We start from the raw sequence: 26,255 nt of genomic DNA on the forward strand, positions 1-26,255 counted from the left end.
CCGCCACTTTCACCAGGGCAATCGCCTCCTCCACCAGAACCTTCAATAGTGCCATCATCTCCTTCCTCATCACCTCCATGTGCTTTGGAACTATTTTTCACGTTCCACAACCATCACCTCGGTCATCTTTTCTGCCGTGAACAGTGCGGCCCCGCCCAGTGACCCATGCTCAGCCATCCTTCCAGTTGCTGAGCCAACCCTTCCACTCAACGGCGAACCTTCACTCACCCCCTTCTTTACGACAGCTTTCCTTTGGGTTTTGGACTTCCTTCTTCCTTATGTCTTCGGGCACTTATTTAACCAGAAATTGCCCCTGGGACCGGGCATTAAATTCTAAAAAATCAAGCCTCGAGCTGGAGCCACCCAACGTGTGACCTCCTCCTACATGCCACCACCGGAAGCCAGCCTTGAACATACTTAACGACCGAGCCACTACAGCTCTCTGCGGTAAATAAGTCCATAGGTTCACTACCTTTTGAGAGAAGAAATTCTCTCTCATCTCTGTCTTAAATGCGCGACCCCTTACTCTGAGTTGATGCCCTCTGGTCCTAGACTCTCCTACAAGAGGAAACATTGTCTCAGCATTTACCCTGTCATGCCCCCTGGGGATCCTATATGTCTCACTAAGGTCACCCCTCATTCTTCTGAACTCCCATGAGCTCGGGCCCAATCTACTCAATCTCCTCAAAAGAAAACTCCTCCATAACCTTCTCTGGATTGCCTCCAATGCCAGTATATCTTTCCTTCGATAAGGGGACCAAAATATGCTGGTTTAGCTCAGTGGGTTGGACAGCTGGATTGCGATGCAGAACAAAGCCAGAAGCATGGGTTCAATTCCCGTACCATCTTACCCGAACAGGCGGCGGAATGTGGCGACTGGGGGCTTTTCACAGTAACTTCATATTTGTGACAATAAAAGATTATTATTATTATTATTAAAACTGTTCACAGTATTCCAGGTCTGGTCTAACAGTGCCTTGGATTGTTTTTGCAGGGTTTCCCTATTTTTATAAGTCATTCCCTTTGAAATAAAGGCCAACATTCCATTTGCCTTCCCAATTACCTGCTGAACTTGCATGCTCGCTTTTTTGTGATTTACGCACGAGGACCCCAAAATCTCTGTGCTGCAGTTTTCTGCAGTCTTTACTATTTAAATAATATTCAGCTCCTTTTATTCTTCCTACCAAAGTGCATAACTTCACATTTTCCTACATTATATTCCATCTGCCAAATTTTTGCCCACTCACCTAACCTGTCTATATTCCTCTGTAGACTCTTTGCTTCAAACTCACCACTTGCCTTCCCACCTATTTTGTTGTCATCCGCAAACTTGGCAATATTGCATTCACTTTCCTCGTCCAAGTGATAATACATATTGCAAATAAATGTGCCCCCAAGACAGATCCTTATGGCACTTGAGTAGTTACAGGTTGCCATCCTGAAAATGCCCCTTATTCCAACTCTCTGACTTCTATCAGTTAACCAATTCTCTATCCATGCTAATGTACTGCCCCCAACACCGTGGGCTCTTATCTTATTAATAATAATCTTTATTGTCACAAGTAGGCTGACCTTAACACTGCAATGAAGTTACTGTGAAAAGCCCCTAGTCACCACATTCCAGCGCTGTTCGGGTATGCAGATTACCTAATTACCTAATAGCACATCTTTCGGGACTTGTGGAAAGAAATCGGAGCACCCGGAGGAAACCCACGCAGACACAGGGAGAACGTGCAGACTCCGCACAGACATTGACCCAAGCCGGGAATCGAACCTGGGACCCTGGTGCAGTGAGGCCATAGTGCTAACCACTATGCTACCATGCTGCCTATAAGTAGCCTTTTGTGTGGTACCTTATGGAATACTTTTTGGAAATCCAAGTATATTTCAGCTGCTGGTTTCCCTTCATCTATTCTGCTCGTTACCACCTCAAAGAATTTGTCAGGCACAATTTCCCTTCCATGAATCCATGCTGACTCTGCTTGATTATATTATGCATTTATAAATAGCTCTACTATTACATCCTTAATAATGGACTCTTAACATCTTTCCAATAACAGAAGCTAAGCTAGCTGGCCTATAGTTATTAGCTTTTTATTTCTCTCTTTTTTTTGAATAAAGATGTTACTTTGGCAGTTTTCCAATCTTCTGTGACTTTTCCAGAATATAAGGATTCTTGGAAGATTACTACCAGTGCAGCTATAATCTCTGAAGTCACTTCCTTTAATACCCTGGGATGTAGCCTATCAGATCCAGGGGACTCATCAGCCTTTTGCCCCATTAGATTCTCGAGTACTGTTTCCTTCGTGATTGTTATTGTACTTATTTCCTCCCCCCTTCTGCCCTTAGAATATTTAGTATTTTTGGAACGTTATTAGTGTCTTCCACTGTGAAGACTGACGCAAAGTACTTGTTTAATTCCTCTGCCATTTCCTGGCTCCCCATTATTATTTGCCCAGTCTCGTTCTCTAAGAGGTCTATATTCACTTTGGCCCCTCTCTTATATATTTAAAGAAGCTCTTGCTGTCTGTTTTATATTACTTGCTAATTTACTCTCATAGTTTATTTCCTCCCTTTTTATTATCTTTTTGCTTATCTTTTGTTGGTTCTTAAAACATTTTCCCAATCCACTAATCTTTGCCAAATGCTATGTTTTTTATTTCAGTTTAATACTATTCTTCACTTCCTTCGTTAACCATGGTTGATTTATCCCTTTCCAAGAATCCTTCTTCCTCACTAAGATATATTTTTGTTGTGAGTCATGAACTATTTTCAGAAATGTCTGCCATTGCTGATAAACCGACTTTCCTGCGAAACTCCTTTCCCAGTCCACTCCCGTCAGCTCTGCCCTCATTCCTTTATAATTGCTCTTATTTAAGTCTAGCACTGTTCTTTCTGACCCACTCTTAAATTGAATGCTAAATTCTACCATGTTAGGGTCACTGCTTCCTAGGGGAAGTTCCTAAGGCATTTTTTACTCTGAGATTGTTTATTAAAGCTATTTCATTACACATTACCAAATCCAAAATAGTCTGATCCCTGGTTGGATCCACATCATATTGTTCTAGGAAACTGCCCCAAATACACTCGATCAATTCTTCCTCATGGCTACCTCTGCCATGGTTTCCCCAATCTATATGAAGATTAAAGTCACCAATGATTAAAGTACTGTCTTTTTTACATGTCTTTGTTAACTCCTGATTTATTTTCCATCTACTTTTGGGGGTCTATAGACTATTCCCACCAGTGTCGTCTTCCCCTTGTTATTTCTTACCTCCACCCATATGGATTCTAAATCTTCCGGTCCAAGATCATTTCTTGCTGTACTAACAATGCAACCCCACCTATCCTTTCCTCCCTGCCTGTCCTTATGAAAAGTCACATGCACCCGAATGTTTAGTTACCAGTTTTGATCTCCCTGTAATCACATCCCTCTCATAAGATCATACCCGTTAACCTCAATTTGTGCCGTTAATTCATTTATTTTCATAGAATCCCTACAGTGTAAAAGGAGGCCATTTGGCCCATCGAGTCTGCATCAACTCTGAAAGAGCATCCTACCTAGGTCCACTCCCCCACCCTATCCCCGTAACCCCACCTAACCTTTGGACACTAAGGGGCAATTTATCATGGGCAATCTACTGTGGGAGGAAACCGGAGCACCCGGAGGAAACCCACACAGACATGGAGCGAACGTATAAACTGCACACAGGCAGTTACCCAAAGTCGGAATCGAACCTGGCTCCCTGGCATTGTGAGGCAACAGTGCTAACCACGGTGCCACCACGCCGAACGCTACGTGTATCTAAGTAAAGAACCATTAATTTTGCCTTATTACCATTTCCCCCCTTTTTGACCTCATTTGTTTCTGTTTTCTTTTTTTTGTTCACTCTGTCCCTTCCTTTCACACTCATTACCTAAATAGCTGCCTTGTAATGCTGTCATATCCTTTTGCTTTGTAACCTACATATCCCCTCTACAGAAGCAGTGGACTGCAGAGTAAGCAGTTAGGCTGCAGTAGAAGCACAATACCAGAGTGCAGGAACATGACAGTTCTTTCTGCACACTTTCATGTTTTTCTATTGTAGTTCTTTGTAGAATCAAACGAAAAACCTTGGGCGGGATTCTCCGACCACCCGCCGGGTCGGAGAATCGCCGGGGGTCGACGTGAATCCCGCCCTCGCCGTCCTCTAAATTCTCCGTACCCCCCAAAAATCGGCCTGGCGTGAGTCTCGCCACCCGCCTCGGAGAATGGCGGCGTCCGGCGCGATTCAATGGGTCCCGGGCTGCCCTAATTCTCCGGCCCGCGATGGATCGAAATCCCGCCCGTCTTTGCCAGTCCCACCGGCGTAAATTGGAGTAGGTCCTTACCGGCAGGACCTGGCGGCACGGGCAGGCTCCGGGGTTCTTTGGGGAGGGGGGGGGGGGGGCGTGGGGGGATCTGGCCCCGGGCGGTGCCCCCACGGTGGCCTGGCCCGCGATCTGGGCCCACCAATCCGAGGGCGGGCCTGTGCCGTGGGGGCACTCTATCCTTCCGCACCGGAGGCTGTACCGGTCCGCCATTCCCAGTGTGGAAACGAAGACCTCTGCGCATGCGCGGGGATGATGCCAGCACACGCTGGCGCTCCCGCGCATGCGCCAACTTGCTCTGGCCGGCGGAGGCCCTTCGGCGCCGGTTGGCGTGGCACCAAGCCCCTTTCCCGCCAGCCGGCGGGGCGCAAACCACTCCGAGGCGGGCCTAGCCCCTGAATGTGCAGAGGATTCCGCACCTTTGGGGTGGCCAGATGCCGGAGTGGTTCACGCCACTCCGTCCCGCCGGAGTTGCCCGTCCCGCCGATTACGGAAGAATACCTCCCTTTATTACAAATAACTTTAAAATAAATTGCTTTGGGGTATAGAAGGAACAGTAAGAAGGACTATAACTGATAAGTGTAAAAGGGGTGTTATTTAATTCAATTTGGAGGAAGTTTCAACTGAAACTGCTTTTCAAGGGAATGCAGTGCGTTGGCGCAATTGGGCTGTGCTGGGAAATGCGACCTTCTCCCTGCAGTCTCCCCATCCTTTCATCCACTCTCTCTCTTCACCAGTGTTGGTCACACTGCTTTTCTAGAGCATGTGAGCAGAGAGAGTTTCATCTCTGGGAAGGAGGCAACTGAAAGGAATTCAACCCTGCCCTGATTTCGAACGTCATTGGTAGCGGCTTGGTGACAGTCACCGCATCTCTTTCAACACTGTCGCTTGAGTGTAAAACCGGCAGGATAAAAGACTCCCATTTGTTGTTTAAAATATTTTTCTGCATCCCGTTTACCCCTCGAAGAATGGGTCCACAGCATGTAAGCTGTACGTAGTTTTGTGAAAAATGGCATTGAATGGCAACCTCAGAAGCAGTAAGGGTGGATGATGTAGGACATGGAAATCTTTACACTATGCAATGGGAGACTGTTTTCTGAATTTAGCCTCCTCCAGCCCGACAAGCTCTTTAGCTGTCTGTACTCTTCCAGTCTGGCCGCTTACACATCCCTAATTTTAATTGCTCCACTGGTTGCTGTACTGTCAGCTGCCTACTCCGTAAACTCTGGAATTCCCTCTGTAAATCTCTTTCGCTCTTTTAAAATGCTCCTTAAAACTGTACCTCTTTGATCAAACTTTAGGTCACCTTTCCTGATTCCTCCTTCTGTGGCCCAGTGTCAAAATATTTTATTCTTGTTATCATAGAATTTACAGTACAGAAGGAGGCCATTCGGCCCATCGAGTCTGCACCGGCTCTTGGAAAGAGCACCCCACCCAAGGTCAACACCTCCACCTTATCCCCATAACCCAGTAACCCCACCCAACACTAAGGGCAATTTTGGACACTAAGGGCAATTTATCATGGCCAATCCACCTAACCTGCACATCTTTGGATTGTGGGAGGAAACTGGAGAACCCGGAGGAAACCCACGCACACATGGGGAGTATGTGCAGACTCGACACAGACAGTGACCCAAGCCGGAATCGAACCTGGGACCCTGGAACTGTGAAGCAATTGTGCTATCCACAAGGCTACCGTGCTGCCCGTTATGTACCTCAATACGGTTTACCTCGAAACAGTTTACAATATAAGTGTAAATTGCTGTTGAAGCACACAGGTGGAGTTGAATGATGGGACGTCATTCTCCATCAGGCTCATGGTCTGCCTGACTTGCGGAGAACTTTTTTTTTTATAATTTAGAGTACCCAATTCATTTTTTCCAATTAAGGGGCAATTTAGTGTGGCCAATCCACCTAGCCTGCACATCTTTGGATTGTGGGGCGAAACCCACCCAGACATGAGGAGAATGTGTAAACTCCATACGGACAGTGATCTCTTGCGGAGTACTTGACCAAGTATTCTCCAGCTCTGAAACCAGGTGTCCCGGTGAGTAGAGATAGAAAACATTTTTATTTTTAAAAACTGAAGAGCTGTAACTTCTTATTGTTCTGCTAACCTCTTGTTGTGCTTAGCTTCCACAATTTCCATTGCTGATCAACTGTCTTTCCTGCTAAACTTCTTTCCCAGTCCACTCCAGCCAACTCTGCCGTCATTCCCTTATAATTGCCCTTATTTAAATGTAGCACGGTTGTTCGGTGTTTCGAATGAGCAAACAGTTCCCACCAATCTGGTTCAGTATAATACTTTTTTCAAAATGTTTTAAGTGAACAAAGAAAAGTACAGCACAGGAACAGGCCCTTTGGCCCTCCAAGCCTGCGTCGACCATGCTGCCCGTCTGAACTAAAATATTCTACACTTCCGGGGTCCGTATCCCTCTATTCTCATCCTATTCATGTATTTGACAAGATGCCCCATAAACGTCATTATCGCCCCTGCTTCCACCACCTCCTCTGGCAGCGAGTTCCAGGCACCCACTCCCCTCTGTGTAAAAAAACCTGCCTCGTACATCTCCTTTAAATCTTGCCCCTCGCACCTTAAACCTATGCCCCCTAGTATTTGACCCCTCTATCCTGGGAAACAGTCTCTGACTATACACCCTGTCTAAGGAGGGGTGAAATCATTGTGTAGCAAGAAGAAAAAAATTGAGAGGTATATACCCAATATAGTATATGGTTCCAAGCTGATTGAAAAGAGAAATTCCAAGCAGTGTCCTGTGAAGTTATGTACACTGCTGGACTCCATTATCAGATTCCTGTTGGGCTCAGCAATTTTGCTTTTTCTTTCCAACAGAGCAGGTGAATGGTGTTAGTAAGAAGTTTGTTGATTGGCTGCGGTATGCAAGTACACTGCAGGGCGTTCCCCTTTCTTCTGGAGGCTTCTTTAGTCCAAGATCACGGCAGGTAATTGAAAGTAGCTGTCACACTAATGTCTGTATTACTATGTTAGTCTTCGCAGTAACCCTTTAAAGGTTGGCGTAAGATATTGGGCGGGAATTTGCATTCCCCAGCTGCCTGTTCCTTGGCGGCGCATCGTTCACTGCTGGCGGGATTCTCTACTCCCTCCTTGTCAATGGGATTTCCCATTGTAACCACCCCACGCTGCTGGGAAACCCATGAGCAGGGTATACTGCCGGCAGGAGCAGAGAATTGTGTTTGTCATGACTACACACTGAGCAGGTTTGTTAACAAAATAGTCACTGCTTGTAATGCTGCAATAGTCTTCAGTAGTGCTGATTACCTGTTGAAGACAAATATGTGGGTAGGGATAGGTAACTTTGTTCCCCTTTCTTCTGTGTTCCACCTAGTTGAGATACTGGGATGGGTTGCAAGTTTTTTTCAATGTGGTTGTAGTTAGCCATTAGGATATACTTGAGAGAATCAAGATGGGTGGTCCAAATCTGTTTGATCTGTTGTATATGCCTCCCACCCACTCCCTTGAATGACAACTTTTACACAGAGTGTCAGGTCCTCCACTGGGCACTTGCTGTTGTGACACTGTTAAGGTATAGCACCATTCTAATATGATCTAATAGTCACATCAGCTTCTATATTCTTTTGCATTTCACTGCTAGTTGTCCTTTCATTAAGAAGCTAAGTATTGAGGGTTAGCTGTTCCCTAATTAATCTGTTTAAATAGTTCAGTTTCCCCTGATGACTTAGCAAACTTCTCAAGTGATTAGCTAAGCCATGTAGGGAAGGAAGTGCCCAAGTTCAATCCATGGTTGTGTGAATAGTTAACTACAGCATGGGACTTATTGTTGACTCTCTGTCAACTTCTCGACTATCCAGTGAACCCTGCTGGAACATGCATATGTGGTCATTGGATAAAGACAAGATCAGGCTAGTTTGTGATGCAACCTGTTGCATAATCTGCAAACAATCCGTGTGAAGGCTCACACTTGGCAAAAATAATGACTTGGAGAGATGCAGATGACCATGGCTTCCAATAAGATGTCCATGTCTTCAAGAGAGGAAGGAGAAAAGTGGGTGAATCACTTGAGGCTACCTAGCATTAACAGTGTTTTCATTTTTCTCTTTGTTAGCCTGCTTCCATTTTAGAGGTGGATGGAGCAGTAGCAGGTGATTTCTTCACTGTACTTTCCATTGGCCAATATTACACCGAGGACCAGTGGCTCAATATGCATTCTTTCTCCATGATCAGAAAGTGGTTGCAGTGCTTCGGGGAAAGCGGAGGCAACAGCAATGATGCAGGTAAGTTGTCACAAACCTCTGATTCAGTTTGTGAGAATTACATTAACAAATTAAAATTTGAAAGCACACAGCAGACCTATCAGCCTCTGCGTAGAGGAATGTTTGGTTCCAAAGAAAGTGCACACCCAAATATTTTCTCTCTTTAGAAATGGATCTGCTGTGCAATATCTATGTGCCTTTCCCCAGTGAAGCTCTGTGCTCAATATTCAGTTCTCTTGTTTGACTCTGTTCAAGGATCAACGCTAAAAAAATTTTTTAATTACATGGTTTAAACTTTGCTGCCATTTCTCATCACCTGCCAGATGAAACAAAATATTTCTACCACCAGATTCAAATAAAATATCATCATTGCAGTTTTCTTTAACTTACAAGCATGGTTCAGTTAGGGTCGCCAAAGCTCCGGGAATTAAATATTAATTTTAACAACATTGTTGCAAGAAACCTGGGAGAAACATCATCTAAAAAAAAAGTGAACTTTTGATCTTGCATAGATACATGGAACATACAGTGCAGAAGGAGGCCATTCGGCCCATCGAGTCTGCACCGACCCACTTAAGCCCTCACTTCTACCCTATCGCCGTAACCCAATAACCCCTCCTAACTTTTTTGGACACTAAGGGCAATTTAGCGTGGCCAATCCACCTAACCTGCACATCTTTGGACTGTGGGAGGAAACCGGAGCACCCGGAGGAAACCCACGCAGACGGGGAGAATGTGCAAACTCCACACAGACCCATGACCCAAGCCGGGAATCAAACCTGGGGCTCTGGCACTGTGAAGCCACAGTGCTATCCACTTGTGCTACCGTGCTGCTCCGGTAAATTTTTGTTTTAGTTCTAATGATATTGGAGGAGAATTTTTCAAAAAAGGCTGTTAACTGGGTAGGAAAACCTCCTGGGGGTTGAAACTCCCAATCAGAGTTATCCTATGTAAAGTGCCTTTCTGATGCTGGCATTGCACCTTTTTACACTAAAGGGACATTGACTAGAGAAAATTCTGCAATGCAATCTGGCTCCCTTGGCAAATTTGCCTGTTTATGGGGAGACTGGCTTAATTTGGATGGGGGTCATTTCTTTAGTTGAGTGACTCAGCTGTGGAATGGTATAATGGATACAAGATCCTGGTGTATTTTTCACAGTACTTGTGAACAAGGGATGTGGATTAATAATCCAGTAAATTTAAATTTAAATTTCACCATGGGAGTTTGAAAATTCATTTTTAATTTTTTTAAATCTGGAAATAAACATGATTGCTATAAAAACATTAAAGATTCACTTGTATCCTTGTTAGATTTTTGTGACATTAGGGTATCAAGGGCTGTGGAGTGAAGAGGGGAAATTGTAGGTGGAATGCTGATTTAAAAAAAAAAAATCCAATTAAGGGGTCATTTAGCGTGGCCAATCCATCCACCCTGCACATCTTTTGGGTTGTGGGGTGAGATCAACACAGACACGGGGAGAATGTGCAAACTCCACACAAGACAGTGACCCAGGGCCGGGATCGAACCCAGGTGCTCTGCGCCGTGAGGCAGCAGTACTAACCACTGCACGACCATGCCGCCCAGGGTGCTGATCAACAATGATCTAATTGAATGATCTAATTGAATACCCTATGGGCTTAGTTTCCTTCTCCTGTTCCTAATGACCATGGGAAGAAGATTCCTGAAGGTAACAGGCCAGAATAAAATGACCGATGGTAGCGAATCATAGAATCCCCTACAGTGCAGAAAGGAGGCCACTTGGCCCATCAAATCTACACCAATCCTCTGAAAGAGCACCCTACCTCGGTGCATTCCCCCACCCTATCCCCGCAACCCCACGTAACCCGCACATCTTTGGACACTAAGGGGAAATTTAACATGGACAATTCACCTAACCTGCACATTGTTGGACTGTGGGAGGAAACCAGAGCACCCGTAGGGAATGTTCGCAGACACTGGGAGAACATGCAGACTCGACACAGACAGTCACCCAAGGCTGGAATTGAACCCGGGTCCTTGGCGCTGTGAGGCAGCAGTGCTAACCACTGTGCTTCCTTATTTAGTTTTTGCCATCAGTTGTGCTTCTCTCCTGGAAACGGTGGTGTTTAGTTCCTCTGGAGTAATTAAAACCTCAGTTGGCAGCTATACTGTCATATAAATAAATGACCATGCTGTCAAGTTTCACACTATGAATGGTTAATCGTGAGCACAGATGTTAGTATTTTCTCTTTGATTGCCGTCCACAATGTCATTTTATATTGAAACAATTCTCACCTGTGAAGGATATGTTCTATAGTGTAGGTCAGATAGGCTTCAGATGGTTTCACAGGTCGGCGCAACATCGAGGGCCGAAGTGCCCATACTGCACTGTAATGTTCTATGTTCTATGTCGTGACTGTAAACGGCAGGGGCTAACTATGTCATTGCTCACAGATCTCACTACTCGGATTCCAAAGGAAACCATTGGGAGTAAGAAAGACAAAGGACATTCTTTTCCGTATGGTAATTGGAAGTGCACCTGAATGCAGATTGCTGCTTTGGCTTGGGCACTGCAACTTAGTTTATAGAAGTGAGGTACTGCATCGTCACCTTGTGCTCATTAACCCAAGTTACGCATGTGATGGACAAAGGTTCCTTTAGGCAGAACTGCATCATCCACTGATATTTGACTTTAGAAAAGTTTCAGCCTTTAGACTATCAAAGGTGGCATGTGACCAGAAGTAGGTCATAGTTCATCTTTCTCGATTATAACTGCAAGATTCATCTGTCCACCTATTATCAATTTTTCTTGAATTGAACTATTATTAGAGTTATAGTCTAGTTCTATAGTGAGGAGAAATATCCATGTACAAATCTTTGACAGTGTTCCAAAAAGCCAGAAAATGTGAATACGCATGGACAGATTACAGGTGGATCAATGGAACAGGAAGCAGTTTAGTCCAAAGTGATGATTAACCCATGGTTAATCTGGGTTTAGATAGGTTTAAAAAGTACTGGGCTGGATTCTCCGGTCGCCGACTCCAAACCTGCATTTGTCGACGGACCGGAGAATCCAAATTCCCGACAGAATCGGGGGCGCCGCTGCCGCATCAGTGATACTACGCCTCCTCCAAAGAAGCGTACTCTCTGAGGCCCGCCCCCGATGCTCCGCCCCCAACCAGCCAAGTTCCCGACGGCCTGGGTCACGTGTGGTCTTACCCGTCGGGAACTCAGCATGGCGGCTGCAGACTCAATCCGGTGCCGCCACAGTTGGGGGAGGACCGATCCGCGGGTAGAGGGGACATTTTTCGGGGCTGAGGGCACTGTGGTGGGGCGGTCCGGGGCGAGCGAGCTTACCGAAGGGAGGTGGACTACTTTGCGGTCTGAGTCCGCGAGTGGCATCCGCCATGAAGCACAGCACGGCCGCTGCTATGCGCATGCGCGGCCACGGACCCAGCAATTCTCCAGGCCGTATCAGCTGTAAGAGCCTGGTGCACTATGCTGCCGTCCTGCTAGCCCCCAGCAAAACGGGGAATCGGTGGCCGTTTTACGCCGTTCCCACGCCGCCGTGGAGACATAGCCTCAAAATTGGAGAATCCAGCCCTTTGACTTTAAGAAATTTTGTTTGGCTTTGTTACCTTTCGTGATTGTTTGCATGAATGTTACAACGTGGATATTCGCTAGTAACTTTGTGTTTGTCCAAATGCTTTTACTAAGTCTGTTGCTTTTCCTATATTGTCACTTCACCATAATTAACTGATGTGACTTGAACAGTTTAGAAATGCTGCTGCTTGATTGAACTTGATTTTTTTTTAGATGAAAAATCAGAGTTAGACAGCTCTGTAATGTCAATGGTTTCTGCTTCCTCGACATCAAGTCGTTTGATGCCCCCTAAAGAGCGTCTGCGGGAGAAGACGTTTGAATATTGCAATCGGCTAATTGAACAGAGTGATAGAAGTAAGTAAGCTATCAGGGGAAATGTGTTTATCCCTTTATTTTAAATTTTCCCCCCTCACTAGACTTTAGCTTCTCGCAAGTAGTTTACTTCATTCCTCAGTTGAGACATGACCTACTTCTAATGTTTTGTTTTAAATTTAGAGTACCCAATTCATTTCTTCCAATTAAGGAGTAATTTAACGTGGCACCTATCCTGTACATTTTTTAGTTGGGGGGCAAATCCCACGCAAACACTGGGGGAATGTGCACACTCCACATGGACAGTGACCCAGGGCTGGGATCGAACCTGGGACCTCGGTGCAACCCATTGTGCCACCCTGCTGCCCGACCTACTTCTAACATTGACCTCATCAGCTGCTATTGAGGTGTTTTCTCCGTTTACTAGAGCCTGTCTACTTTTACCCTCCCTTTGAAAATGCATTTAATATCTGTACTTAAATGGAAAGCATGGCAAAAAACGGGCATCCTAGCACTTTGTTGCAGAGAATATTGATGCACCACATTTCTGAACTTCTATCTCTTACTCCCATATTAGTTACTTGGACACTTAAGACCATGGTAAGTGTACCAATTCTTATTTATTTCCTTGCCTCAGGAGGCAATATCTTGTCATGGACAGTATTGTATCTCCTCCTATTTCTAGATTTCTCAGAGTTCCTGCAATAACAGTTCAACATTCATTAAATATGGTTGCCCTTTTTATTTTCAATATGTGAGACCTCACATTTTCCTGCATTGAAATACTTCTGTTATGGTTCTACAAATGTTGTTTGGGATTTTCTTCACTCCCTTCGTTTCAATGACTGTTCTTGCCTTCCCTTTCCCAGTTTGGTACTACCTGTAAATTTGACCAATTTGCAGTGTGTTTCTGAGTTTAGGTCATTGATCCCAGAAACCATCATTCCATTTAGCGCATCTCTCCAGCCTCAACTGCACTTCCTGACTTCACAAATACAAAGTAGGAAATGTACTATTAACAAAACCTCAACCTATTGATGGCTGCATAAATAATTGATAACGTATTATTTAAGCATACAACACCTTACAATAGGACAATAATTGCATAGAGGAAGGGCATATGTCCCCACTTGGTGGTTAAGAATTGTAATCACATCCTGTAGCTTCCTGCCAGCAATAGAGAAGGGGAAGGTAATTCTGAAGATCTGTCAGTTAAGTTATTTACATAACTGCAGTCGCATATCATTACCTCTGGATTGTGTGAAGTAACTTTATTTGGATATAAATAATATTTGTATGAAAGGACAAAGTAGTTTGTGGTCAACAGTAGCTGCCCGCAAACAGAACATTGAACTTTCTCAGCTCTTGTAATCAATGATCAATATTGGTATGTTTTATTTGAATGTTCTGAGGTATTCAGAATCTTTCTTTAATTCAGAAAATGAAATATATCAGAAAGCTTTTAACATTTTTAAATCTCCAGAAATGCAAACTAACTGAATAGAAATGCAGCAGCCCTGACTGATTGGTTGTCTGTTACTGGTAGAATACTGACTCTACATTTCCAGTTTGAGATAAAAATTGATTGGCAACTTGATGCCACTAAGCAACTTCTATCACTCTGAAAATATATGTTTAAAAACGAATGCTGATATTCCTCCTCACAGCTGTTTTTAAAAAAAATATGGCTTTATAAATAGAAGCACTGAGGGGGATAAAAGCAAGGATATTTATAAATCAGTGGTTTGACCTGAGCCTGAGTATTGAGTTCAGTTCTGGGCACCACACTTCAGAGAGAATTTAACCAGAAAGGTACCTTGGACAAGGAACTTCAGCTGTGTGATGCAACTGAAGAAGTTGAACATAGGAATTAGGAGCAAAAGTAGGCAATTCAGTCCTTTGAGCCTACTCCTCCATTCCATCAGATCATGGCTGATCCTGGTCTCAAATCCACCTCTCTACCTGTTCCCCATATCCTTTAAACTTTTTTTTAAAAATCAAAAATATATTTATGTCCTTCTTGAAACTATTTAATGATTCAGATTGCACCGCACTATGGGGCAGCGAGTTTCCAAATTCACTACCCTCTGCGAGAATTAGTTCCTCCTCATCTCAGTTCTAAATCTACCGCCTCCTCAATCTATATATGTTACCTCATTCAAGATTGCCCAATAAGGGGGAACATTTGGTCTATGTTTACTTTATCAATTCCTTTTAGTATCTTATATATCTTGATCAGATCCCCTCTCATCCTTCTAATCTTCAGCGAGTATAAGCTCAATCGGTTTAATCTCTCCTCATATGTCAACCCTTTCATCCCTGGAATCTTATCTGTTGAATCTCCTCTGAACTGCCTCCAATGCCACCACATTCGTCCTCAAATAAGAGGCCAAAACTGGACACAACACTCCAGATGTGGTCTCACCAACACCCTATACAATTGCAGCAACACGTCTCTACTTTTATACTCCAGTCTTTTTAGAATAAATGCTACCATTCCATTTGCCTTTTTAATTACTTGCTGTATCTGCATACTGACTTTCTGTGATTCATGAAAAAGACACCCAGATCCCTCTGCCCAGACGTATTTTGAATCTGCTTTCCAGTTAGATAATTTCCTTTCTATTTTTTTCTTTTTTAAAATAAATTTAGAGTGCCCAATTCATTTTTTCCAATTAAAGGGGAATTTAGCGCAGCCAATCCACCTACCCTGGACATCTTTTTTGGGTTGTGGGGCTAAAACCCACGCAAACACGGAGAGAATGTGCAAACTCCACACGGACAGTGACCCAGAGCTGGGATCGAACCTGGGACCACGGCGCTGTGAGACAGCAATGCTAACTATTGTGCCACCGTGCTGCCCTACTTTCTATTTTTTTGGCCAAAATGGATAACCTCACACTTATTCACATTAAACTCCATCTGCCAAAATTCGACCCAATATCCTAGCCTATCTATATACGTCAGTAAAATCTTTATCTTCTCTTCATTGTCTGCTTTCCCACCTATTTTAGTATCATCCGTAAATTTTGGGCTGTGTTACACTCTGTCCCTGCTTGTAGATCATTTATGCAGATTATGAACAGTTGTGGTCCTAGGACTGACCCCTGTGGTACCCCATTAGTTACCGTTCGCCAGGCAGAGAAGGACCCATTTATCCCAACCCTTTGCTTTCTGTCAGTCAGCTAATCCTCAATTGAATCTGGTAATCTACCCCAAATCTTCACCATTATCCACCTTGCTGGTTACATCCTCAAAGAACTCAAGCAAGTTTGTCAAGCATGACTCATCCTCCATAAAACCATGTTGCCTTGGTAGATTGAACTTTGTTTTTCCAAATCTTCAGTCATTCTCCTCCGTAATGATTGATTCCAGCAACTTCCCCACCACAGATACCGAGCTAACCGTTCTATAGTTTCCTACTTTTTGCCTCTCCCTTTTTGAATAGGGGTGCCAAATTAATGTGTTTCCAATCCACCGGGAGAGTCCAGGGAATTCTGAAATGTCATAACCAATGCATCCACTATCTCTGCAGCTACCTCCCTTCATACCCTAGGGTGGAGACCATCAGGTCCCTGAGATTTGGGATTATGCTCATCATAGCAAGAAAGTTTAGTAAGCAATTATCATGGGTTTCCATAGTAGATGGAAAGCAGCAGTTTCCACTTGCAAGAGTTAAGTAACCAGAAGTCACAGGTTTAAGATTATTAGTAAAATTTGACAAAGAATTTATTTGGTAAAGTATAATGTTCTGGAATGCACTGCCTGAAATGTTGAGGAGATGCACATCCAGTGCTAATTTTCAAAAGGAAATTGGATGAATAATTATAAATAAACATTTGTGGGATAGAACAGGGGTTGTTGATAACTAATTGATAACCTTCAGGGAGCTGGCTCAAACACGATGGATTAAATGGCCTCATTCTGTATGATTCTATGGAGTAAAAGGTTGATTCAATTATATGGAACAATAAAATTGTCCCGAGTGTTCATATCTTGCAGAGTGGTTTTAAAATTCGGGCGCCACATGTCAAACTTTAAATAAAATAATCTAAGCAAATGAACTGCTGATTTAAAATATGAATATTTCTTTATATTATGAATAATTATTGATCAATAAAACTTGGCAAAATCTTTTTATAAGACTATTTATTGAATAATTAATTTTGTGTGAAGTATTGGTTTAATGTATTGCTGGTTCAGTTAGCAATTTTGTTTTGTTGTAGAGTATAGTTTACTCATGTTTTTCCTGTTGAGGTGATACAACTTTTGCATCGGATGATGAGTAATTAAAGTAATTGTCAGCATATGTTAATTATTTATATAGTCCTTAGTTCCTTACTCCATCCCTGTGTTGTTGACTTGCAATTATTATTTAGAATGGCACAGGAATCCAGGTGAACCATTGAACCAATTTAAATTTTTGCAGTCAATTTTTAATTTGTTCACACCATTACATCATCTTGGTCTCTTTGCACAAATATGTGCACCGTAAGAAGTCTAACAACACTAGATAAAGTCCAACAGATTTGTTTCGAATCACTAACTTTCGGAGCACAGCTCCTTCCTTCACCTGAGGAAGGAGCTGTGGTTTGAAAGCTAGTGATTCGAAACAAACCTGTCGGACTTTAACCTGGTGTTGTAAGACTTCTTACTGTGCTCACCCCAGTCCAACGTCGGCATCTCCACATCACAAATATGTGGAGTGGTAACTGTTCCTCTGCCATAGGTTAGTGGCACAGCCAAACATATAGTCAATTGTTCCATTACAAAGGCAGAGACTACAGGTAGAAATAGGTACAGTCAAGCCTGACTACAAGAAATTTATCTGTTTGAAAGAATGTGCTGATAAAATGATCTAGTGTTGTAACTTGCTAATTTACTGAGGTTTAGAAAATGTGCAAACGTCGTTTCCCAGTGGAATTGTGTCATTGCAATGTTTGTTTTTTGCCACTAGAGTATGCTAAGAGACTCTCTTAACTGCAGCAGTGCTCAATTGACTTATATCGGTGTATTTTCATACTTGGCTCCTGGCTTGGTACAAAATTTTCATTTGCTGTGTCTAATGTAAGCACAATATTTTAGACAGGTAAGGCAGGATATTCCTGGAATTACAAACATCCTTGTTATGTTAAAATTACCTTTAATAACCCACTGTTCCCTCTTATAGTCACCTCATCCAATTTTATTTCCTCTCACTCTTTACTATGCCCCATTCTCTGTTTTGAGAAGGTATGCCTGTGATTTGCACCCTGACCTTTGGCAGTGATGCTGTTTCAGAGGTACTCAGGAGCTTTGATGTATAGTTGTTTTTGGAATTTTGTTTTTATCGTGATATACACTTGACCTTTGTGTTTGCAACCCCTCCTTCCTGTTGACAAGTGCCAAACAGCGTCTGTACATCTCCACTGCAGCTCTAATTTTCTTTGTTGTACACCGGCTGTGTGTTGCACTATGCGGTGCGTTCAAGATTGCTGTGCGCATCTTAAAAGAAAATATGGGTTGTTGCCCTGCATGGTGTATTTTCAGGTTGTGCTCCCTTGCAGCTTAGATTGTGGCTGGGATTGGAAGCTTGAGGAACTTCTGTGATCCTGTGTCCTGCTGATTTGTGGTTCATTGGAGAACCATGCAATGCAAATGTCCATTAATTTTGGCATTAAGTCTCGAAATGATTGCAATATTCTGCAAGATACTAGCTCTTATCATTCACTGTGACTGTGCAGCACTGATTTTAAAATGTTACTTCTACTTTTTGCAACAGAAGCTCTAAAGAAATCTGACTCAGAACTCCAGAAGGCTGTAAGTAGTTTCGGCACTTTTGATTGAAAATAACACTCTGAACTGAAAATGATTAGAGAGCTGTGTGTCTCGTTTTAACTAGTATAGCTAAAAGGAGAACCTGTGTTCTGTATTGACCAAAGTTATATTCTTTTATATTTTGCAATGGAACTGCGAAAATGTGACATTGTTATTATTCACAAACTTAACTGTTTGTACTTCAAGCCAGTTATTTATTTGCTTTCTTCCCTTGGTCTCCGCACATTATCCCATTTTTATGCAATATTAATTTGCAAAGGAGAGTAGAGTAGGCAGTAACAAGAACCTTGCTGCAAATACTGTCTCCAAATCTCCACTGTGTTGAGCCATAAGTAGGCCGCCTGTTTGCAGGACTGGTTGTATAAGGTGAAAGCTTAATTTCTGTGTGCTGCTTCCCTAAGCAGTGAAAATAAAAGACTGCAAACCTCTTAAGGAATGGCAGATGGTAACTGAGGGTTCAACCAGAGGATCATCTAATATTTTACACACCGTAGGAGGGACATCTAATATTTCAAACAGCACAGGATGGACCTCCGGTATTTTAGTGGGGGAGCATCTAACATTTTGCACGATTCGGGAGGAAGACAACATTCACACACTTTTCACAGAGTCTTGTTTCAAAAGTGAGACTTAGTCAAGTGTTAAATACTGAGAGCGTTAGATGAGGAGTCCTGGATGACTACTGTACCAAACTATTGGATGTCTTTACCCCAAAGAGAAAAGGAAAACTTGCGCATTCTGGAAGCCTGGAAGAAAATCAGAAAATAATGAAAAATATGATTTTTGATTTCTTTCTTTCTTTAAATTTTCTGTTTTGCTTTATTGCAGGCTGATTGTGTCTTGTGTTTGTCTCCTAGTGCCTTGTTGAAGCGGTGACTTTGTTGGACCTGATCTGTCGTCAGGATCCACTGTTTGTGTATCGAGCCTTTCCAGTAGTGAAAGCACTATATGGGCGGATCAATTCAGATTCTGGTTTTGCCAGAGTGCTACTTCCAGTTGTTCAGTTCTATCTAAATCACAGTAAGTAGAAATTAACACATTTAGTGCTGTGTGCTCTTGGCCGCTATTGAGACTTTCTAGAGTCATGCGGCTGAATTTGACGAAATAGAGCTAAAGAAATTATAGAAACTCAGAAAGGAAACAAAACTTGCAAATAGCGCCTTTCACCGCCTCCGAATATCCCACAGTGAATTACAACCAATGAAGTAGTTTTGAAGTGTATCTTGTTAAGAACATGGCTGATGGTATAAAAGAACAATACAGCACAGGAACAGGCCCGTCGGCCCTCCAAGCCTGCGCCGATCACGTGTCCTATCTAGACCAACTGCCTGTATCCTTCTATACCCCGTCTCTTCATGTGCCTATACAGATAAGTCTTAAAGGTCGCTAATGTATCTCCCTCAATATACTTTGGGTTATTCCAAATTTGAGAAGGGAAACTTAAGACAACTGCATTTTGAAATTTGACATAACATGAGGAAAGGTTTGAAATCCACAAAATTATGTCCCCCACATTTTATGATAATTTAAAATAAAATAAATGTTTATTAAGCAATAAAAGAAAACAATACAGTACCCTTAACTAAGACGATGGCTGTACACAGCATCACTAATTTTACCCTGTTCCAAACCACCTTTATTGCACTACCTTCCGAGCGAATCTCTCTCTCCCCCCCCACACACAAACGTTTGACAACTTCTTGCAGATTTTTAAAAAACATTTTTTTTAAAATCCAATAACAGTTACCACACCAGGCAGTTATATCTCTTTGGAGTTTGCTTCTGAGGTAAAACAAAACAACTGACTTTTCAAGGCCGGCCTTCTTCACATATACTGCTTAGTAGGAGTTAAATAGCTATTCTTGCTGTGGCTGAGGTCTGAACCAGCTACCCTTGCATAGGTTTAATCATCGTCTGATATACAGTTTTTCTCTTTTGTTCTTCCCTTATCTGAACCTAATTTCTTAAGAAGTCAAATTTAATTACCTTCATTTCTTGAGTTTATCGTTTAGAGTATAAATACAAAGTTCACATCTTGTCCCCTCCTTTGAACCTCTACCCCCCTATTCAAAATTCTTTATGTTCTGTTCCTTGTTATTACCAGTTTGTCCTATGTAAACATCTGTTTGCAGTTTTGTTAGGCTCATTAGCATATCAAAAGCACTAATTTATTAGCATAACCAAACCTTCCCTATCTTAAGCATCTTACATTTTCGAATAGCTTTAAAAAATATACATCCCGCAGATTCCAATTTATTAGATAGCCCTGATATTTTCATGTCATCACAATTTTTCCTGACAAGTCACGATTTAATGTAGGAAACACGACAGTCAATCTTTTGTATGGCAGGATTCCATAAATAGCAATGCAATGGTGCCAGATAATTGTTTAATTGATGTTGGCTGAGAGATGGATATTAGCCCAGAGCACTGGGAGGAACACCTCTGATCTTCGAAATAGTGCAACTGGATCTTTTACATCCACCTAAGAGGAAAAGTGAACACATTTGATTTAGTTTTTCTACCAAATTGCCACATCCTTTCAGTAATGCTGAGGTATTACCCCCCAATCCCCTATGCCCTGAAGTGCACTATCTTTTGAAATAGGAAACAACACTTTGAATGGTTACTGACACCTCATATGATTGTGAAAAAAGTAAGCCAGCCTCCTCAAACTCCTTGACCTGTCTGAAGCCTTTGAAATAAAAAAGAAAATTGCTTATTGTCACAAGTAGGCTTCAAATGTGAAAAGCCCCTAGTCGCCACATTCCGGCGCCTGTTCAGGGAAGCTGATATGGGAATTGAACCGTGCTGCTGGCCTGCCTTGGTCTGCTTTAAAAGCCAGCTCTTTAGCCCTGTGCTAAACCAGTTCCACATGGCTGACCACGCCATCTTCCTCCAATGCCTCGTCCATAGTTTCTGTTTCTGCTTTTTCACTGTTACCTCTAGTTTTACCAAGCGATCTATTGTTGGCCCTCTCCTGTTTCTTATCTACATAATGCCCTTCCTGATATCATCCAAAAAAACACAGCATCAATTTCCACTTGTATGCTGATGACTCACAGCTTTAACTCACGACCACCTCTGTCCCTCCATTGCCTCTGTAGTGTCACATGGCTTGCTGGACATCCAGTACTGGAGGAGCAGAAATTTACTCTAAGTGCTGAGAAGACCAAAGCTAATGCCTTCAGTCACCGCCACAAACTCTGTTCCCTGACCACCGATTCCACCCCCTGCATAACAACTGTCCATGGCTGAATCAGACTGTTTGCAACCTTGGGGTAATATTTGACCCCGGGGTGAGCTTCAAAGCACAAATCCACAACATTGTCTAGAGTGCCAGTTGCCACTTGCATAACTACCTAAACCTTCCCTGCCTCAGTTCATTTGCTGCTGTATCCCTCAACCATGCCTTTGTTACCTCTAGTCTATTCCAGCACGCTCCTGCCTGGCCTCCCATATTTTACCCACTATACACTTGAGTTGATTCATGAATTGGCTGTCTGCGTCCTAACTCACACTGTTCACCCATCACCCCTTGTTCTTTATGATCAACAGTGGCTTACATTTGAGCAACTACTTGATTTAATATTCTCACCCTTGTTTTTTAAATCCTTCACTCTTCCCTATCTCTGTATTCATCTCCACCCGCATGATGCTCTGAGATTTTAAAGATTTCACCATTGGCAGCATTGCTTCAGATTCCAAGGCTCTGGGATTCCATCTCTCTAGCTCGCTTTTCTCATCTGCCCTAACATTTCCTCATGATATCTTCGTGCTGTCAGATTTTGTTTGATGATGCTCCTTTGAATTGCTTTTCTAAGTTAGTGAGGCTACATGAATGCAAATTGTTGTTAATGATGTTACCATTGAACATAGCCATGTAAGTACCAAGTCCTGACCTTTTCCACATTTCAGGTGAGCTGGCAGCCGTGGACTCTGAAGCTGTTTATAGACACTTATTCACCAAGATCCCCTCTGAACTCTACCACGACACAATGGTGGCCTTTGAATTTTTCCAGTTCTGCAGGAGGAATAGGAAAACACTCAGTGAGAATGTTGGTATTTTTCACAAGAGCTTCCCCAATCTGTTGAAGGTGAGAATTTGATGTACACAAATAGAGAAATGTCTGTATTCCCTGTAGCGAAAGATAATTGTAGCTCAGAAACTATGTTATGTTATGTATGGGCGACACGGTAGCACATGGTTAGCACTGTTGCTTCACAGTGCCAGGGTCCCAGGTTCAACTCCCGGCTCGGGTCACTGTCTGTGCGGAGACTGCAAGTTCTCCCTGTGTCTCCTTGAGTTTCCTCCGGGTGCTCCAGTTTCCTCCCATAAGTCCCAAAAGATGTGCTGTTAGGTGAATTGGACATTCTGAATTCTCCCTCAGTGTACTCGAACAGGCGCTGCCGGAGTGTGATGACGAGGGGATTTTCACAGTAACTTCATTGCAGTTCTAATGTACGCCTACTTGTGACAACAATAAAAATTATTATTATTTTTGTTATTGTAAAGTACTGGTACATTTCAGTCTCTTACTCTGGAGGCAAGGTGAATCTTTTCTGTCTGTGTATAATTTCTGTGTCTTTCTTATCAGTTCCTAGCTTGGAACACACCATCGCTATTCCCTGAGTTCATTGAATTGCTGCCTGATCTGATTTGTCCAGACACGTCGATTGAGATGCTCCATTCGCTGCTTGACCTGCCCTGCCTGACTGCAGCACTTGAAGCCCAATTCAGGTACTGATTAAACTGTAGGTGGCCCTTCAGTGTCAGCCTTAGTTCATTTGTCCCGTCTGAGTCACAAGGTCACAAAGCCCTATTCCAAGGCCTGAGCACAAAATTCAAGGGTGACATTTCGATTTAGTACTGAGAGAGCACTGCACTGTTGGAGGTGCAGTCTCTCAGGTAAGACATCAAACCTAGGCCCCAACCTCCTTCCTTATTATTGTCGCATTGCAGTTGTGAGGAGTTTGCTGCGCACAAATTGTCTATCATGTTTCATAACGACTTCATTGGCTATAAAGTGCTTTGAGACGTGCGGTGGCAACTGTGATATTCAAATCATATGGAAAATGAAGAGGACATTTGGCTTCTGCGTTTAATGAAAGGTCATCAACCTGACACATTAACTGTCTCTCTCTCTCTCTCCACAGATACCGCCTGACCTGCTGAGTGTTTCCAACATTTTCTGTTTTTATTTCAGATTTCTGGAACCTGCACCATTTTACTTATATTTAAGTATTTGTCACTTGTCTTCATTGTAAAGGACATTAATAGTTTTACTTCACTCCTTCTCCCCCCTCAATATCCTGCTCATAATGCAATATACTTATGTAAGTGACAGAAGGCTTGTTGCCTTGCCTCCTCAAGTAGCCATTCTCATGTGTGTATCTAGACAGTGAGTGCCTGGCGGCTGCTCGACCATGGTAGTTACCACAGCTGCTCCCAACCTGCCTTCCTCTAATCTCCACACACTAACTTCCCATCAGGAAGAGACAATACAAGGAATCATGAGTGGGATCCTTGGCTGATTTCCCCTCTCCTGAGCTAAGGTTACTACGGGTAGTACTCTTACAATGGTCTTTACCTTTTTAAAAATTAATTTACGGGATGTGGGCATCGTTGGTTAGGCCAGCATTAATTGCCCAACCCTTGTTGCTCTTCAGAAAGTGGTGGTGAGCTTTCTTTGAACCACTGCAGTCCCTGAGGTGCAGGTATACCCACTGTGCTGAGTTCAGGTAAACAGGAATTAGACCTGTTAACCTCCGGTCTGTAGAGTTCAGTTCCACCACGCAGCATGTTTACCTGTTTAACAATTGGGAAGAGTTATGGTTTTCATATTTTTGATGGAGTAGCTAATGCCCTTTAAATTAGATTCAAATCAACAAGTTAATTACTGTTGAAAATAAGGGTAAAGACCAGGAGTTGGAGATATAAAATTATTCACTTTTCTTTTAAAGAAAGCTTTGTATTTCTTACCTAAAGTATCCTACCTGGGATGAGGGGCTTATTTTATGAAGAAAAGTTGAGCAGGTTGGGCCTATACCCATTGGAGTTTAGAAGAATGAGAGGTAACCTTATTAAATCATTTATGAACCTAAATAGATAAAACCAGAACATGCTGGAAAAACTCCGTATGTCTGGCAGCATCGGTGGAGAGAGAAATGGTGTTAACGTTTTGAGTCCATATGACTTCTTCAGGGCTCAGGAGAAGGAGGAATGTGAAGAATTCAATACCGTTGAAGAGGAGGTGGGGCAAAATAGATCAGGGAAATGTGTAACCTCGAGATTTGACAAAAATATGGACACAACACATAGCGACACATGGCACAGTGGTTAGCACTGCTGCCTCACAGCACAGAGACCGAGCTTGAATCTGGCCTTGGGTGACTGTGTGGAGTTTTCACATTTTACCTGTGTCTGCATGGGTTTCCCCCGGGTGCTCTGGTTTCCTTTCGCAGTCCAAATATGTGCAGGTTAAATTTACTGTGCGTAAAGAGGCAATTCTGTCCATTGAGTCTGCACCAGCCCTTGGAAAGAGCACTCCACCTCACCTCACACCTCCACCTTATACTCACACCTCCACCCTATCCCCGTAACCCCACCTTGCCTTTTTTGGACACTTAGGGCAATTTAGCATAGCCAATTCACCTAACCTGCACATCTCTGGACTGTGGGAGGAAACTGGAGCACCCGGAGGAAACCCAGGGAAAACGTGCAGACACCGTACAGTCAGTGACCCAAGCCAGGAATCGAACCTGGGACCCTGGAGCTGTGAAGCAACTGTACCCCTCTGTGCTGCCGTTGTTCATTATAATTGCCCCTTAGTGTCCATATATGTGTAGGTTAGGTTCAGGGGATCAGATGGGATGGGGCGAGTAGTAGGTCTAGGTGGGATACTCTTTCAGAGAGTCGGTGCAGACTCGATGGGCCAAATGGCCTCCTTTTGCACTGTAGGGATTCTGTCATTCTAAGACAAAGAGCGTGTTAAAGGTAGTGTAAAGACTAAAGAAGGCTAAAGACGACTAACCACCCGGAGATCGTGGAGGTTAGACCATTGAATTTATTCAAGGCAGAATTAAAGTTTTGATAGAGAAGGGAGTCTAAGGTTATGGGAGGGTAGACGGCAAAGTGGAGTTGAGACCACAACCAGGTCAGCCATGATCTTACTGAATGGTTGCAGGCTCGAAGGGCTGAATGGCCTATTCCTGCTCCTAAGTCCTATGTTCCTATGTTGTTCCTAAAAACTGTGAAAAATTATATTTTGTGTACTTGGCCCTTGTCAGGGCACTAGTACCTAATTCAGGTTTATATACACTGTTCACACATTTAATAAAATGATAAATATTAATTCTGTGATCACGATTGATGCCAGAACGATCTCTGCAAAATCTGTGTCACTTTCTGTCTGTAGTACAATTAGCCATTTACCTAAATGTTCAGTCTTGCTCAAACTTTGTTTTGAATTCATTAGATCGCCGACCTCTCTCGCGAGCGAAAAGGTTGTTACAGATCAGAGCAGAAAGACCCCGACCTCTGCTGAAGCATCCCAGGACCAGTACCTCCGGAGAATCTTTTTATATATCCTCCGGGTAGAGGCAGGAGCAGGGGACACTATTGACAGGTACATAGACCCTAATGATTTAATTTGTGAGCTATAATTGAGGGGTAAACCTGACTGATGCACAACCTCCAGGAGGCTGGGTTTGGATGCAGCCAAAGTGATTGAAGATTTTCACTTTGAGCCAGCAGTTTGCTCCTGGCTTTCATCTGGCCTGTGAGATCACTCTTCTGTGAATAATGATGAATTATTAGAATAACAAAAATCCTAGATCCTGATTTTGCAGAAAGCATGAATTACTAAAATATTCAAAAATATTCTTGCAGCACTACCTTGGCCATTATTTCTCTCTCAAAAATAACATGAATAGAACCTGG

At 43.0% G+C, this 26,255-nt stretch overlaps 1 protein-coding gene across 2 annotated transcripts in view; it reads left to right on the top strand.

The window, feature by feature from the left end:
• Nucleotides 1-26,255, top strand: part of ap5z1 (adaptor related protein complex 5 subunit zeta 1) — a 91,542-nt gene that overhangs the window by 24,981 nt on the left and 40,306 nt on the right. For both annotated transcript variants that reach the window (XM_038820150.1, XM_038820149.1), the window contains exons 5-12: nucleotides 7,202-7,311; nucleotides 8,454-8,622; nucleotides 12,398-12,538; nucleotides 18,258-18,295; nucleotides 19,171-19,333; nucleotides 22,232-22,410; nucleotides 22,912-23,054; nucleotides 25,792-25,941. In XM_038820150.1, the coding sequence (XP_038676078.1) occupies nucleotides 7,202-7,311; nucleotides 8,454-8,622; nucleotides 12,398-12,538; nucleotides 18,258-18,295; nucleotides 19,171-19,333; nucleotides 22,232-22,410; nucleotides 22,912-23,054; nucleotides 25,792-25,941 (1,093 nt within the window). The remainder of the gene's footprint in view (nucleotides 1-7,201; nucleotides 7,312-8,453; nucleotides 8,623-12,397; nucleotides 12,539-18,257; nucleotides 18,296-19,170; nucleotides 19,334-22,231; nucleotides 22,411-22,911; nucleotides 23,055-25,791; nucleotides 25,942-26,255) is intronic.

The sequence above is a fragment of the Scyliorhinus canicula genome, chromosome 15, assembly GCF_902713615.1.
Source record: "Scyliorhinus canicula chromosome 15, sScyCan1.1, whole genome shotgun sequence".
In the NCBI taxonomy this organism is placed as follows: Eukaryota; Metazoa; Chordata; class Chondrichthyes; order Carcharhiniformes; family Scyliorhinidae; genus Scyliorhinus; species Scyliorhinus canicula.